Here is a 12490-nt window from a genome sequence, read left to right as displayed (position 1 = left end):
TCCACTATCCTTCAATCTGAGAGGAACAATTGGGATCTCCACTTCCAGTCAATCTTAAAATTACATTCTGAATACTTAAATTTAAAATTAATTAGAATTTTATTGTTAGCATTTTTAATAGTCAAATGTTAAAGTTTTGACACTATAATGCAGGAATAATAATATCTTCATTTGCTCATTGCTCAATTTCCTCTGCAGTGTTTATCTTTATTTGTGATGCTGAGTAGATTCTCATTTTCAAAGAGCATATTTAATATTTGATCAACTTTTGTGCAAAACAAAACAGAATTTTTTAAGAAGAATTTTTAGTAGCATTTTCTGTGAGAAACTTCTACCTATGTTTCATAACTTGGGCAAAATATTTTTAAAAATCATCCTTCCATTATAAAAAATTACATTATATAAACCCCTAATACTTGAAATTTATAGTAACACAATGAGGTAACACTATGACACTATTACTATTCCTTCAATGTTTTGTCAGTTTGAAGATTGGGAAATTCTTATTCTCTTAGCATCTTCTTTCTCCTTTCTTTTTCTCTACTATTTCTTTTTTTTTTTTTTTCGTCTCTTTCCCAGTGAAAACCCTCATGCCAGTCATGAGATTTATCCAATGGTTTGAAGCCAGTGCAATCTAGTACAAAAAAAATGTTAGATGAGAGGGCAGAAGACCTAAATGCTATGCCTGGTCTTGCACTGTGTAAAAATGGGCAAATTAAGTAATCATCATTGACTTCTGTTTTTTCTTCCATATAATAAAAGAGCCTGAATGGCTCTATTATAGTCTTTTCTTCTCTAAAATTCTTTCTCTGGGTCTTAACCATCAAAGACCAAATCCCCACAATTTTGACCCCACATAAACATTTATATACTTATAATGTTAAGGTAGATTTGTCCTCCATGGCTTCCGTGTGGGAACACATGAAATAAACATTTGTAGCAGGCTTCATCTTCAAATGTCACCTCTTGGATAGTTATGAATGAGGAATTGGGTTCAATGGCCTTGCAGTGCAGCCAATCTGTGTATGGTGAAAGATCTTTTCTCCATATTTATGGCTATATGTGCCAATATTTTGTGGCAAAGAATCTTGGATCTTCTGCGAGGTAATTTGGACAACATCTTCTGGAGTTGTTAAATTGCAGAAAATTGTCACATTTTCTCCCAATACAGCTGTCTCATTATTTTTGTGCTTTATCCTATGTGGATAATCTGAAAATAAAACCCAGTATGAATCAAGCGAAGTGTACTTTCATACTACCCTATACATGCCTGCTCAGTCACTTCAGTCCTGTCCTATTCTTTGCAAAGCTGTGGACTGGAGCCTGCCAGACTCCTCCATCCATGGGATTCTCCAGGCAAGAATACTGGAGTTGATTGCTATAACCTCTTCCAGGGGATCTTTCCAACCCTGAGGTCGAACCCACATCTCCTGCATTGCAGGCAGTTTCTTTACCACTGAGCCACTGGAGAAGCCCTCATACTACCCTAGACTTACCCTTATCATAGCACTTCTCTCTCTGTTTTATAATTATCTTTTTATTTCCCTCTCTTCCCCCATTATAAAATGAACCCTCCTATCTTATTCACCATTGATAAATAGTTTCTGCTGTATAATACCTAATCAACAAATATTTATCAAATTCAAAAGTTACAATATAAATTAACCAACTAAAATGAGTAATGATAATTTCAATAAATTTCTGGAGGCTGAGTGTGACCTAAGTAGGTGACAAACTCCTCAGGGCGCCAGTCTTAGGGAAGACCACCATGTTCCATAGGTTTCACCAGCAGAAATTCCACCCAGTTCTCATGATGAAGAGCCAAAAAAATCACCTCCTAATCTTTGGCAAGAAAAGAGGAAGCTCTCCATTTTTAAATAAGCCCAGTGCATTTTCCATAAAAAGACGTTCTGTCCAGAGGAAAAGACTTCACCAGAGGCCTAGCTCATGTGGGTAGAAGGACAGTGACCTAATTCCAGTTTCCTTTAGCTTCATACAAAGACAATTCAAAAAAGAAAAAAGTCTTTTTAACAAATGAGGTCGTTGTGACGCTTGGATGTCTAGTTACTTTCTTAGGGATGCCACAAGAAACTATTACACACTTGATTGATTAAAATGATAGAATATTTTTACATCTATAAGCTGTTATTGTTATTGTTCAGTTGCTAAGTCGTGTCCAACTCTCTGTAACCGTATGGACTGTGGAACACCAGGCTTCTGTGTTCTCCATTGTTTCCCATAGTTTGCACAAATTCCTGTCCATTGAGTCAGTGACACTATGTAACCATCTCATTCTCTGTTGCCCCCTTCTTCTGCCTCCAATCTTTCCCAGTATCAGGATCTTTTTCAATAGTCGGCTCTTTGGGTCAGGTGACCAAAGTATTGGAGCTTTAGCTTCAGCATCAGTTCTTCCAAAGGATATTCGAAGTTGATTTCCTTTAGGATTGACTGGTTTGATCTCTTCGCAGTTCAAGCAACTCTCAAGAGTCTTCTCCAACACTACAGCTCAAAAGCATCAATTCTTAAGTGCTCAGCCTTCTTTATGGGCCAATTCTCACAGCCACGGATGACTACTGGATAAACCATAGCTTTGACTGTACAGACCCTTGTTAGCAAAGTGATGTCTCTCCTTTTAGTATGCTGTCTCGATTTGTCATAGCTTTTCTTCTGAGAAGCAAGTGTCTTTTAACTTCATGGCTGAAGTCATCATCTACAGTGGTTTTGGAGCCCAAGGAAAGAAAATCTGTCATTGCTTCCACTTTTTCCTTTGGAGCCCAAGAAAAAAAAAAATCTGTAACTGCTTCCACTTTTTCCCCTACTCATTTGAAAAGACCCTGATGTTGGGAAAGATTGAAGGCAGGAGGAGAAGGGGACGACAGAGGATGTGATGGTTGTTTGGGATCACTGACTCAATGGACATGAATTTGAGTAAACTCTGGGGGTTGGTGATAGACAGCAAGGCCTGGTGTGCCGCAGTCCATGGGGTCACAAAGAGTCGGACACGACTGAGCAACTGAACTGAACTGAATCTTCTGTGAAGTGATGGAACCAGATGCCATGATTTTAGTTTGTTGAATATTGAGTCTTAAGCCAGCTTTTTCACTCTCCTCTTTCACCCTCATTAAGAGGCTCTTTAGTTCCTCTTCACTTGCTACCATTAGAGTGGTATCATCTGCATATCTGGGGTTGTTGATATTTCTCCCAGCAATCTTGATTCTAGCTTGTGATTCATCCAAGCTAGCATTTCACATGATGTACTCTGCATATAAGTTAAATAAGCAGGGTGAGAGTATACACCCTTGTCATACTCTTTTCCCAATTTTGAACCAGTCCGTTGTTTCATGTCTCGTTCTAACTGTTATTTCTTGACCTGTATACAAGTTTCTCCTAAGTCAAGGTGACAGCAGTGTTGGTTCCTTCTCTCCTAGCTTCTAATGGTTTCCAGTAAATCTTGGCAGTCCTTAATTTGTAGACGCATCACTGTAATATCTGCCTCCATCTTCATATGCTGTTCTACTCTGTCTCTGTGTGTCCTATTCTATTCTTTAAGGACATCAGTTACTGGTGTCCTTAACCCTAACCCAGGATGATTTCATCCTGAGATTCTTATCTGCAAAGACACTATTTCTAAGTAAGATCACATCTGAGGTTCCAGGTAGATATAAATGTGGGAGTAAGGGGGTTGATATTAATCTTTCAAAATATCAATATGCTAAAAAAATTAACAGACATCTAACTTTCACAGAATTAACTCAAATGGATTTACAGATCAGTAAAAAATGCAAAGCTGTAAAAATTCTAGAAGAAACAAGAGGAAATCTAGGTAATCTTGGGATTGGTGATGAGCCATTAGATTCAATATCAAAAGTATGATCCATGAATGCAAAAAAATTTGAAGAGTTGGACATCATTAAAATTAAAAACTTTTGTTCTGGGAAAGACAACGTTTAAAGACTATAAGGACAAGCCACAGATTAGAAGAACATATTTGTAAAATATGTATGTAAGGTAGGACTTTTTCTTAGTTCTTTCAGGCTGCTTTAACAAAATATCACATACTGGGTGGCTTATAAAAAACTGAAATATATTTCTCACAGTTCTGAAAGTGGAAGTGCAAGATTAGGGTGCCAGCATGATTGGGTGAGGGCCTCTTGTGGTTTGTTGACTTCTCACTGTATTTTCAAATGGTGATAGGGGCCAAATTCTCTGTGGATCTTTCTTTAGTGTACTAATCCCATGCATCAGAGATCTACCCTCATGACCTGAACACCTCCCAAAGTCCCCATCTGCTCATACCATAACCTTTGGGAGTTAGGATTTTAATATATGAATTTGGAGGGCGTCATGAACATTTAGACCAAAGAAAATTTTTATCCAAAATGTTTTTTTAAAAATGAGAAAAAAGACAACTTAATTAAAAATTAGGCTAAAGTCTAAACAGACACCTCACTGAAGAAAATATATTAATACAAATGGTAAATGAACACAGGAAAAAATGCACAAAATCTCCTGTAATCTGGAAACTGAAAATTAAAACAATAATGAAATTCTATTACAGAATTATTGGAGTGGTTTAAAAAAATTACAGTACTAAAATGCTGGTGAGAATGTGGCCAAAAACAGGCACTCTCGTTCATTGCTAATGGTAATGTAAAATGGTGTAGTTACTTTGCATGACAGTTTCTTACGAAACTAAATATATGCTTACCATATAATCCAACATTTGTGTTCCTAGGTATTCACCCAACTTATTATAAAACACATATCGACACAGAAATATGCATGAAAATGTTTATAACCTCCTTACTTGTAATCACAAAAAATTGAAAACAACCAAGATGTCTTTGGTAGGTAAATGTTTAAAAAAAAATGACATTTATACCACAATATTTTTCAGCCATAAAAAGGATTGAGCTACTAAACCACAAAAGGACATGAATAAACTTTTGAAAAATCTAGACAGTGTGTTAAAAAGCAGAGACATCACTTTGCTCACAAAGTTCCACGTAGTCAAAGCTATGGTTTTTCCAGTAGTCATGTAGAGATGTGAGAGTTGGACCATAGAACCGATGCTTTCAAGCTGCAGTGCTGAAGGACTCTTGAGGGCCCTTTGGATAGGAAGGAGGTCAAACCAGTCAATCCTAAAGGAAATCAACCCTGAATATTCATTGGAAGGACTGATGCTGAAGCTGAAGCTCCAATACTTTGGCCACCTGATGTGAAGAGCAGAATCATTGGGAAAGACCTTGATGCTGGGAAAGATTGAGGGCAGGAGGAGAAGAGGGGAGAGAGGATAAGATGGTTGGATGGCATCATTGACTCAATGAACATGAGTTTAAGCTAACTCTGGGAGATAGTGAAAGACAGGGAAGCCTGGTGTGCTGCAGTCCATGGGGTCACAAAGAGTTGGAAAGGACTTAGCAACTAAACAACAACAAACTTTAAGTGCATATTGCTAAGTGAAAGTAACCAGTCTAAAAGTGATAGATACAGTATGATTTTAATTATGCCATTCTGGGAAAGCCAAAACTATGGAGACAGTAAAATTATCAGTAGTGGACTGGGGGTCAAAGGTAGGGAGTAGGGCTGAATGGATGAGGTACAGGGAAGTTTTAGGGTAATAAAACAATTCTGTGTGATACTACAGTGGATAATAAGAGACATTATGCAGTTGTCAAGATACATTCAGCATTGCAGCACATGAACCTCAATGTACACAATTTAAAAGTTAATGAGAAAATTGAGAATCCCAAGGAGTAAAGATTATAACCTGAAAATCTAACTTTATTGCAAATGTATCCTATGTAAACATAAGTTGATACTATATATAGTTAACATGATATAATTAAAATGACATTTTACCTCTGTGATCATCCTCCCCAGAATTCATAACCTCAGTCTAATCATGAGAAAAACATCAGAAAAATTTTGATTGAGGGTAATTCTATGAAATACTCGACCAGCGCACCTCAAGAGTATCAAGATCATCAGAAACAAGTAAATTCTGAGAAGCTGCCAGTTGACAGAAGCCTAAGAAGAAACAACAAAGAAATGTAATGTATGTTGGATGGGATACTTGAGCAGAAAAAGACTTTAAATAAAAACTAAGGAAATCTGAATAAACTGTGTATTTCAGTTATGAACCATGTATCAAATTTGATTTAATAATTATTACAAATGTACCATACTAATGCAAGATGTTAATAGAGCAAACCTGGTAAGGGGTGTACATACAAATATATATATATATATATATATATATATATATATATATCTTCAATAAATCCACACAGTCAAAGGCTTTAGCATAGTCAATAAAGCAGAAATGGATGTTTTTCTGGAACTCTCTTGCTTTTTCCATGATCCAGCAGATATTGGCAATTTGATCTCTGGTTTCTCTGCCTTTTCTAAAACCAGCTTGAACATCAGGAAGTTCATGGTTCACGTATTGCTGAAGCCTAGTTTGGAGAATTTTGAGCATTACTTTACTAGCGTGTGAGATGAATGCAATTGTGCGGTAGTTTGAGCATTCTTTGGCATTGCCTTTCTTTGGGATTGGAATGAAAACTGACCTTTTCCAGTCTTGTGGCCACTGCTGAGTTTTCCAAATTTGCTGGCATTTTGAGTGCAGCACTTTCACAGCATCATCTTTCAGGATTTGAAACAGCTCCAATGGAATTCCATCACCTCCACTAGCTTTGTTCGTAGTGATGCTTTCTAAGGCCCACTTGACTTCACATTCCAGGATGTCTGGCTCTAGGTGAGTGATCACACCATTGTGATTATCTGGGTCATGAAGATCCTTTTTGTACAGTTGTTCTGTGTATTCTTGCCACGTCTTCTTAATATCATCTGCTTCTGTTAGGTCCATACCATTTCTGTCCTTTATCAAGCCCATCTTTGCATGAAATGTTCCCTTGGTGTCTCTAATTTTCTTGAAGACATCTCTAGTCTTTCCCATTCTGTTGTTTTCCTCGATTTCTTTGCATTGATCGCTGAAGAAGGCTTTCTTATCTCTTCTTGCTATTCTTTGGAACTCTGCATTCAGATGCTTATATCTTTCTTTTTCTCCTTTGCTTTTCACTTCTCTTCTTTTCACAGCTATTTGTAAGGCTTCCCCAGACAGCCATTTTGCTTTTTTGCATTTATTTTCCATGGGGATGGTCTTGATCCCTGTCTCCTGTACAATGTCACGAACCTCATTCCATAATTCATCAGGCACTCTATCTATCAGATCTAGGCCCTTAAATCTATTTCTCACTTCCACTGTATAATCATAAGGGATTTGATTTAGGTCATACCTGAATGGTCTAGCGGTTTTCCCTACTTTCTTCAATTTAAGTCTGAATTTGGCAATAAGGAGTTCATGATCTGAGCCACAGTCAGCTCCTGGTCTTGTGTTTGTTGACTGTATAGAGCTTCTCCATCTTTGGCTGCAAAGAATACAATCAATGTGATTTCAGTGTTGACCATCTGGTGATGTCCATGTGTAGAGTCTTCTCTTGTGTTGTTGGAAGAGGGTGTTTACTATGACCAGTGCATTTTCTTAGCAAAACTCTATTAGTCTTTGCCCTGCTTCATTCTGCATTCCAAGGCCAAATTTGCCTGTTATTCCAGGTGTTTCTTGACTTCCTACTTTTGCATTCCAGTCTCCTATAATGAAAAGGACATCTTTTTTGGGTGTTAGTTCTAAAAGGTCTTGTAAGTCTTCATAAAAACGTTCAACTTCATTTTCTTCAGTGTTACTGGTTGGGGCATAGATTTGGATAACTGTGATACTGAATGGTTTGCCTTGGAGATGAACAGAGATCATTCTGTCGTTTTTTAGATTACATCCAAGTACTGCATTTCGGACTCTTCTGTTGACCATGATGGCTACTCCATTTCTTCTGAGGGATTCCTGCCCGCAGTAGTAGATATAATGGTCATCTGAGTTAAATTCACCCATTCCAGTCCATTTTAGTTTGCTGATTCCTAGAATGTCAACGTTCACCCTTGCCATCTCTTGTTTGACCACTTCCAATTTGCCTTGATTCATGGACCTGGCATTCCAGGTTCCTATGCAATATTGCTCTTTACAGCATCGGATCTTGCTTCTATCACCAGTCACATCCACAACTGGGTATTTTTTTGTTTTGGCTCCATCCCTTTATTCTTTCTGGAGTTATTTCTCCACTGATCTCCAGTAGCATATTGGGCACCTAATGACCTGGGGAGTTCTTCTTTTGGTATCCTATCATTTTGCCTTTTCATACTGTTCATGGGGTTCTCAAGGCAAGAATACTGAAGTGGCTTGCCATTCCCTTCTCCAGTGGACCACATTCTGTCAGACCTCTCCACCATGACCCACCAGTGCCCCAGTATACTACTGGAGAAGAGTGGAGAAATAACTCCAGAAAGAATGAAGAGACAGAGCCAAAGCAAAGCCAACAACCAGTTGTGGATGTGACCAGTGATGGAAGTAAAGTCCGATGCTGTAAAGAGCAATATTGCATAGGAACCTGGAATGTTAAGTCCATGAACCAAGGCAATATCAAGGAAGTGGTCAAACAGGAGATGGCAAGAGTGAATATCAACATTTTAGGAATCAGCGAACTAAAATGGACTGGAATGGGTGAATTTAACTCAGATGACCATTATATCTACTATTGTGGGCAAGAATCCCTTGGAAGAAATGGAGTAGCCACTTTAGTCAACAAAAGAGTCCAAAATGCATACCTGGATCAATCTCAAAAACAACAGAATGATCTCTTTCCATTTCCAAGGCAAACCATTCAATATCACAGTAATCCAAGTCTATGCCCCAACCAGTAATGCTGAAGAAGCTGAGTTGAATGGTTCTCTGAAGACCTACAAGATCTTCTAGAACTAACCCCCAAAACCGATGTCCTTTGTATTATAGGGGACTGGAATGCAAAAGTAGGAAGTCAAGAGCTACCTGGAGTAATACCCTACTTAGATAAATGGATAGATCATCCAGGAAGAGAGTAATAAGGAAACACTTGCTTTAAATGACACATTAGCCAGATTGACTTAGTAGAATTATAAAAAATATTCCATCCAAAAGGAACAGAATATACATTATTTTCAAGTGCACTTGGAATATGCTCCAGCATAGATCAAATTCTAGGATACAAAGTTTGTCTCAATAAATGTAAGAAAATTAAAATCATATCAAACATCTTTTCTGACCACAATGCTTTGAGACAAGAAATCAATTGCAAGGAAAAAATACAAAAGCCCACAAATACATGGAGGCTAAACAATATGCTACTAAGCAACCAATAGATTACTGAAAAAAATCAAAGAAATCAAAAAGTACCTTGAGATAAAAATAAACATGCAAGGATCCCAAATCTATGGGACATAGCAAAAACATTTCTATAATGGAATTTTATAAGATCATTCACAGTAGATACTGTAGAAACAAACCATAATTATCTTCCACTGAATTTCACACAAATAAAAAAAGAAAAAAGAATGATACAGATACCTGTTCCTTGTAGCTTCAGGGATGGAAATCAGTTGGACTGGAGAAAGAGATAATATACAGAGAACAGAAAATAAAATAAAAATATATTTCTCACAAGTAAATAGATATAGTGATTGCTTCATTTATTAATTTAATTCTAGCTGTAATAGAAGGTCTTCCCTGGTGGTTCAGCAGTAAAGAATCTGCTTGCAATGCAGGAGATGCAAGTTTGATACCTGGGTATGGATGATCCCCTGGAGAAGTAAATGGCAACCCATTCTAGTATTCTTGCCTGGGAAATCCCATGGACAGAGGAGCCTGGCAGGCTACAGTCCATGAGGTGGCAAAAGAGTCAGACACAACTTAGCAACTAAACAACAGCAAAACAGTTCTGCATGTGATACTTATATTTCCATCTAAATGATTTACTCAGAAACAATCTTGTCTTTTATTTCATTAAAACCTTATGTGAACTTTGTCACTTTTAAAAGCTTTACTTAGTTTCTTTTGACTAACCATGCCCCAGATGGATTTACATTGTTAACTTTAGGAAGATGATTTTCTTCAACAAAGACTACTGTTTTGTGGCCACTGCAAGTACACATATGAAGGTTCTGAATGTTTTTCTGCCCACCAGAAGGATCATTTGATCAGCACTTCTTTGGGGTGGAGGAGCCTGGTGTCCATGGGGTCGCAAAGAGTCAGACACGACTGAGCGACTTCACTTTCCCTTTCTTTAGCTCTTACTTCTTCTGTCTTTGGTGAGTTCACGTTTCACTCCCTATTCTTTGACCTTTTTTCTCTGCACATCCCTTTTGTAGCCATCCAAATAGCCTCACAGACTTTGAGTGAGTAGAATTATAAAGAAGTATCACACATGCCAAATAAGTATTTAATTTCAAAATCATTCCAGTATTCCTCCCCAAATATTTTACGATAAGAGTGGGAATATGAAAATTTGCTCTATGGTACTATAACTAAGCAATTTCAATGAAAATATCCTTTTCATAGTATGTTTAGAAAAAAGAAACGGGTCTATTATTATTCCTAAAAATTTCCCAAGATAAAGAACTCTGGGGAGTTAAATTCTACCTTACCTGTCTTGATTGCATTCTCGTACATGGCTAGAATGGGATTTCCTTGGTGGCTCAGTTGGTAAAGATTCTGCCTGCAGTCCAGGAGTCCAGAGTTCAATCTCCGTGTCAGGAAGCTCCCCTGGAGAAGGGAATGGCTGCTCACTCCAGTATTCTTGCCTGAAGAATTCCATGCACAAAGGAGCCTAGCCGGCTACAGTCCATGGGCTCACAAAGAGTCAGACAGGGCTGAGTGACTAACACTTTCACTTTATGTTCATATGGCTAGCAGCTGCGGTTGCTAAGTCGCTTCAGTCATGTCCTATTCTATGCGACCCCATAAACGGCAGCCCACCAGGCTCCTCTGTCCCTGGGATTCTCCAGGCAAGAATACTGGAGTGGGTTGCCATTTCCTTCTACAATGCATGCACGCGTGCTAAGTCGCTTCAGTTGTGTCTGACTCTGTGCGACCCCATAGACGGCAACCCCCCAAGCTCCTCCGTCCACAGGATTCTCTAGGCAAGAATACTGGAGTGGGTTGCCATTTCCTTTTCCATCATACGGCTAGACTAGCCACTGTCTCTCTCTCTTTTTTGTTTCCTAATTCAGCAACCTGTATCTTCATATTTCAAATTTTCTACAACTCTATCTTATCTAGGAATCTCACTTTCACTAGAATTCTGGGAAAACAGTGTCCATTGGCTTTAAATTAATATAGCAATACAATTTCTGGAGTTTCCTTTTCACTCTTGCTTATGTATTTATTTATTTTTAAAATACAACAGCCTTAAAACTACAAAGATTGCCATAGATATTCAGAGGTAATGATGCTGTGTAGCACTTTCTACGACTGTACTTTGTCAGCCAATCAAGTCAGGGGTTGTGAACCTAAAGCCAATGGGTGCAGGCCAGGGGCGGGGCTTAGAGCAAGTAACCGTCAATGAGGTTGCAGTTGGTTGTGGCTGTTTCTGGATGAATGGATTAGCTACCTTCCACCTATCACTTACATACTACATGATACTCCTCCTGAAGCTCTGGATGGTGAGTCTTCCTCTAGCTTCCCATTCAGGAAATTGCCCTTCCCCGCTGGTGAGGGAACAAATGCTTTCACAGTATTGCAGCTACAGATTCAGCAACCATTCGTCTTGTAGTTTCCACTTTTCCTATGGCAGCCAATCACAGACTTTCCCGAAGATCAACCAGCCTCTCGGTATGACTTTCTGTCCCTTAGCCCCTGCCCCTCCTCCATTACACCTCCCATATCAACTTTCTAAACGGCTCACCTACCTAGTATTTATTCGCTTTGCCTGACGAGGCACTAAGAGGAAACCACACCGACGCCGTGGCTAATCTTAGGTGTATGGAGCAGAGCCGAGAGCGAGGAAGGGCTCATTCTAGTGAGGAAATCAGGAAGGCAACAGACCGCCCACTTTCGCAGCGTCTGTAAGAAGCTGCTGTTTTGTGTGATCAGAGAATCCAACTCCAGTTTTTTTTTTTGTTTGTTTGTTTTTAATCAATCCTGAGCGCTTTGCAGCTTCTTAAGATTACTGGGCTTCCACAGCACTCTTTTCAGGATACTTTTGTCACTTAATTCCTGCAAAAAGCAGTGTTTAAAAGGAAGAAATATTTACCATTTTCAGGGACAGAGTGAATCAGTATGATTTCCGCACCATGGGAAAGAGAATTTCTCAAGGCTGACTGATGCTGGGCACAAATCCATGTGCCATTTGAGAGGACAGTTATTAACCTCACACAGAAAGAGATTTGCGGCTTTACTTAATTCTCCTGATAAGTTAATGTAGGAAACCCATGTGGCAATTTTAAGATAAATCAGTATTTTTCCTTAATGCATGTGACATGGACTCATAAACATTCAAAATTGTTAAAAGTCAATTTAACCTGCATAATAATAATTGTAATTACATAGAAAATCTGTTTAATCTAA

The 12490-nt window shown here is 38.4% G+C and overlaps 1 protein-coding gene across 1 annotated transcript in view; it reads left to right on the top strand.

The window, feature by feature from the left end:
• The window catches only part of SLC9C1 (solute carrier family 9 member C1), a 163644-nt gene that overhangs the window by 40142 nt on the left and 111012 nt on the right, over positions 1 to 12490 (top strand). The window contains exons 2-3 of the mRNA XM_052645033.1: positions 11410 to 11586; positions 11837 to 11988. Of these exons, the coding sequence (XP_052500993.1) occupies positions 11410 to 11586; positions 11837 to 11988 (329 nt within the window). The remainder of the gene's footprint in view (positions 1 to 11409; positions 11587 to 11836; positions 11989 to 12490) is intronic.

Source organism: Budorcas taxicolor, chromosome 1 (genome assembly GCF_023091745.1).
Source record: "Budorcas taxicolor isolate Tak-1 chromosome 1, Takin1.1, whole genome shotgun sequence".
NCBI lineage: Eukaryota > Metazoa > Chordata > Mammalia > Artiodactyla > Bovidae > Budorcas > Budorcas taxicolor.
This window is presented reverse-complemented; position numbering and strand designations above follow the sequence as displayed.